This window comes from Humulus lupulus, chromosome 4 (assembly GCF_963169125.1).
Source record: "Humulus lupulus chromosome 4, drHumLupu1.1, whole genome shotgun sequence".
Taxonomy (NCBI): domain Eukaryota; kingdom Viridiplantae; phylum Streptophyta; class Magnoliopsida; order Rosales; family Cannabaceae; genus Humulus; species Humulus lupulus.
Window position 1 is genome coordinate 28,143,737 of NC_084796.1, and position 3,546 is coordinate 28,147,282.

Here is a 3,546-nt window from a genome sequence, read left to right on the forward strand (position 1 = left end):
AAAAAATAAGCTGAAATTTTACCCAAAAGGCGGCAAGTGAAAATACTTAGCGCCAAATGAAAATGAAAAATATCATTTGGTTTCATCTCTCTCTCTCTCATTCGGATTCAGCCCATCTAATATCTGAACTCCATCGCCCTAATCACGCCTCATCCTCTCTCTCTCGCCTTCATTTTATCAGTTCCCTCTCCATTCTCCATCACGCTCTCTCTCACCGAGTCTATCGACTCTCTCCATCACGCCATGACCACGCCTAGCTAAAGCTCTCTCTCTAACAGAGTCTATCGACTCTCTCTTCCTCAAGCCCCGATACTCTAAAGTCCGACTGAACAACACCACGTTTAGTCTCTCTTCACTCTTTCCCGTTGAGCTATTGGAGCACATACGAGCACGGAGCAACTAAACCAAGACCCAGGTAACCCAATCACTCACAAAGTTGTTAGTTTCTTCTATAGTTTTTTTTTTCTTTTTCAGATTTCAAATTAATATCAAGAAAGTGTTTTGAATATTGATTATATATATTTGTTTCTAATTAAGATAATACAGAAAATTAAAACTAGAGAGGTTGTATGCTAGCTAATTCAAACACTCACAGGGCATCTCTTTCTCACGCTCTCCTCTTTTCCTCGCCTCTCTCAAATTTCACCTCACTGAAGCCTCTCTCGGAGTAGCTCAAGAGGTAAGGTATTTTGATTTTTTTTAACTTTGATTTTGATATTTAGTGTTTTAGTTTGTTAGGTAAAACTTGTATTGATTTTTGTTTTGGTTTTGGGGTATTATTAGTGATTTGGTTGATGTCTCTAGAAAGATTTTTATCACAAATCTAAGGCTCAAATCATAGAGATTGAGTTGTTTGTTTGCATCAGCTGTTTCACCTCAAAACAAACCAAACAGTTTGGCATTTCTAGAAAACTACATTTATTATTTTATTGTATTGAGAAGAAACCAATAAATTTGCACAGTAAAAACACCCTCCAAGTATTTTCCATACAAGAGAAAATTGATTTGTTTAGTAGATTTTACATTTAATTTCACAAATGGTTCTACCATTTGGGAATGTCAAATGACTCATAATTCTTTATTCAAACTTTATCTCAAATTGGTTTTGGTGCTTGATTATCATTGTGATATTTGCTTTGTAGGACTTGCTAAACCTGCTTCTGTTATAGAAACTTTTTGTACCGATGAATTAGTTTTGCAGCATGTGAAACTTGATGGAGTTGTTACTTTGGTTGATTCCAAGCACGCAATGCAACACCTTAATGAAATAAAACCAAGATTTGTGGTTAACGAGGCTGTAGAACAAATTGCTTATGCTGATTGTATTATTTTTGAACAAGGTAGAGTTTTTTTTTTTTAATCAGAAAACAAGTTAGAGTGTATTCATTGAATCTGACATTTGTTTTTAAAATGTGAGGTGATTCTGAGCTTTGAAGCTAATTGGATCCCAACTATTTCAGCAGATAGATTTAGTGACTGAGGTTGAGCTGGAGATATTGACCAAGAGAATTAAGTTGTTCTTTCTGAGATATTAATAATTGTATACAGTTTTAACGAATATCATATAAGAAGTTATTGCTCCTATATGTGTCTTCCTGTGCTTATACTTCCAAAATGGAATATTCTCCGCTAACAGAAACCAAAGAATCAACTTTTGTATCCTATTGAGCTTTTGTGTTTCACTCTCATAATAAATAATTTTTTAAAAACTTATACTCTTATGTGCACTGGTGTCAGCATATTAATGGGATGGCACAAATGAAGCAAGCTAAGTTTGGATCCGTTGACATGGACTTTTTTCTTGGAGTGGGAGGTTATGATCTTGATAGGTTGTTAGCTTGTCTCTATGTTTCTGTGTTGTTCCATTCCAATCTTTCTTTCCACTTCATTCCAATCTTCTTTTTATTACTTGTCTTCATGGATATAATGCAAACGTGTTAATGTGTTAATTTGCAGGATTGATTCTGAAGTTCAGGTAGATAATTCCTGTTCTACAACTCATCAACATGAAACTGGAAAAAGTATTATTTTCTTTCTCTGATTTTTCCTTTCCAATCTTTTTTCTCTGTTTTTTTTCCTTGAAATTTATTTGATTTATAAAGAGTATGGCTTGAAATCAGAAAAAAAAAATTATTTGGAGTGAATAGAATCTATATATAGCAAACTAGGTTTACTTGGCTTTGTTGACGATATGAATTTTATGTTGTAAAGAGTTCTTTCTTTAACTAGTGTACCTCTATGGTTGACATGTTTTTTGTAGTGTAGTAGACACAAGTATTTGGTTAGGTGGAATTTCTTTGTCTCTTATTTTGTGTTATGAATAGATTAGTGTTAATCTAAATATTTTAATTTTCAATTATTAAAAAGAAATGCTATACTGACTCTTAACCTAAGCACTTTGTAGAGGCAAACTAATGCTAACATGGAATAGGACAAGATCCAAAATTCCCCAAGCTTCTCATCTTGACAAAGTGCATGATCAGCAACTGGACTTTCACTCATGCATGTGAATCTGTTTTTAGAGGGAACTAGTTGTCAGTTGATTATTATTATTATTATTATTATTATTATTATTATTATTATTATTATTATTATCATTATTATTATTAGTATTATTATTACTATGACTATAACTATTACTATTACTATTATAGTACATGTTTGTCTTTTAAGTGCCTATTTTGTTAGTTTTATCTTTGACAATTCATATTGTTGATTTCTGTTAATTGCTTTTTTGGTTATCAACTAATTTCTTTACATCAATTGGGATGGATAATACAGAATGCAGCAATCATCATCATCATCATCATAATCACGTACACAATGCTGCTGTCACTAGTGTTACTATTGTTTCCGAAGGAACCCTCGATATTGATGAGGTGATTAACTATTACTTTGTTGTGTGTGTTGAATTACACTTACTTCAGGAGTCTAATCTTATGCCTATAACCATATTACCTTTACAGTGTCATTGCCTGTTGGCTTTTAGTTCAGCCAATAGCTATCAAGGCAGTGAATCTTTTGAATTATTCCTTCTTTATTATCCACTAGGTATTCTATCTTTATGTGCATACATAAATACTTGGATGCTTGTTTTACAGACATACATTTCAACATATCATATTGGTCAAAATTCAATGAAAGTTTTCTACGCTGGTTTTTTCTTTTGAAACAAAAATTTGTTGTAATAATATAATACGTCGATATAAGAAGTCTTGTGTTGTGCTTTAGAAATATGCTGCTGAATCTTTTTTTCATTTTCATTAATCTTTATGTATCGATAAAGTTCTTTAGGTATCATAAATCTGAAAATAGAAATGTTGAGCGTTCTAGAGCTGCTCGGTGATTGAGTGAGATCAGATTCTTAATTTGAGAAAGATTAAATTTCATATCTTGTTAGATGCAACTTATGTCTGTTCTTGATTATCTGAATTCAGGGCATAACACTAAATATTTTGATACTTTTTGTATCTAAATATAATACATAGTGCTTTTAAATATCCTACAATTGGTAGACATGATTTCATTTAGCTTTAGCTAGACATG

At 32.1% G+C, this 3,546-nt stretch overlaps 1 protein-coding gene across 1 annotated transcript; it reads left to right on the forward strand.

The window, feature by feature from the left end:
• The first annotated feature begins 970 nt into the window (after window positions 1-970).
• LOC133832032 (uncharacterized) lies at window positions 971-3,346 on the forward strand. Its single transcript, XM_062262423.1, has 4 exons — window positions 971-1,829; window positions 1,957-2,021; window positions 2,782-2,879; window positions 3,287-3,346. Exons 1-4 carry the CDS (start codon window positions 1,750-1,752, stop codon window positions 3,344-3,346), a joined length of 303 nt encoding a protein of 100 aa, XP_062118407.1. The 5' UTR covers window positions 971-1,749.
• The last annotated feature ends 200 nt before the right edge of the window (window positions 3,347-3,546 follow it).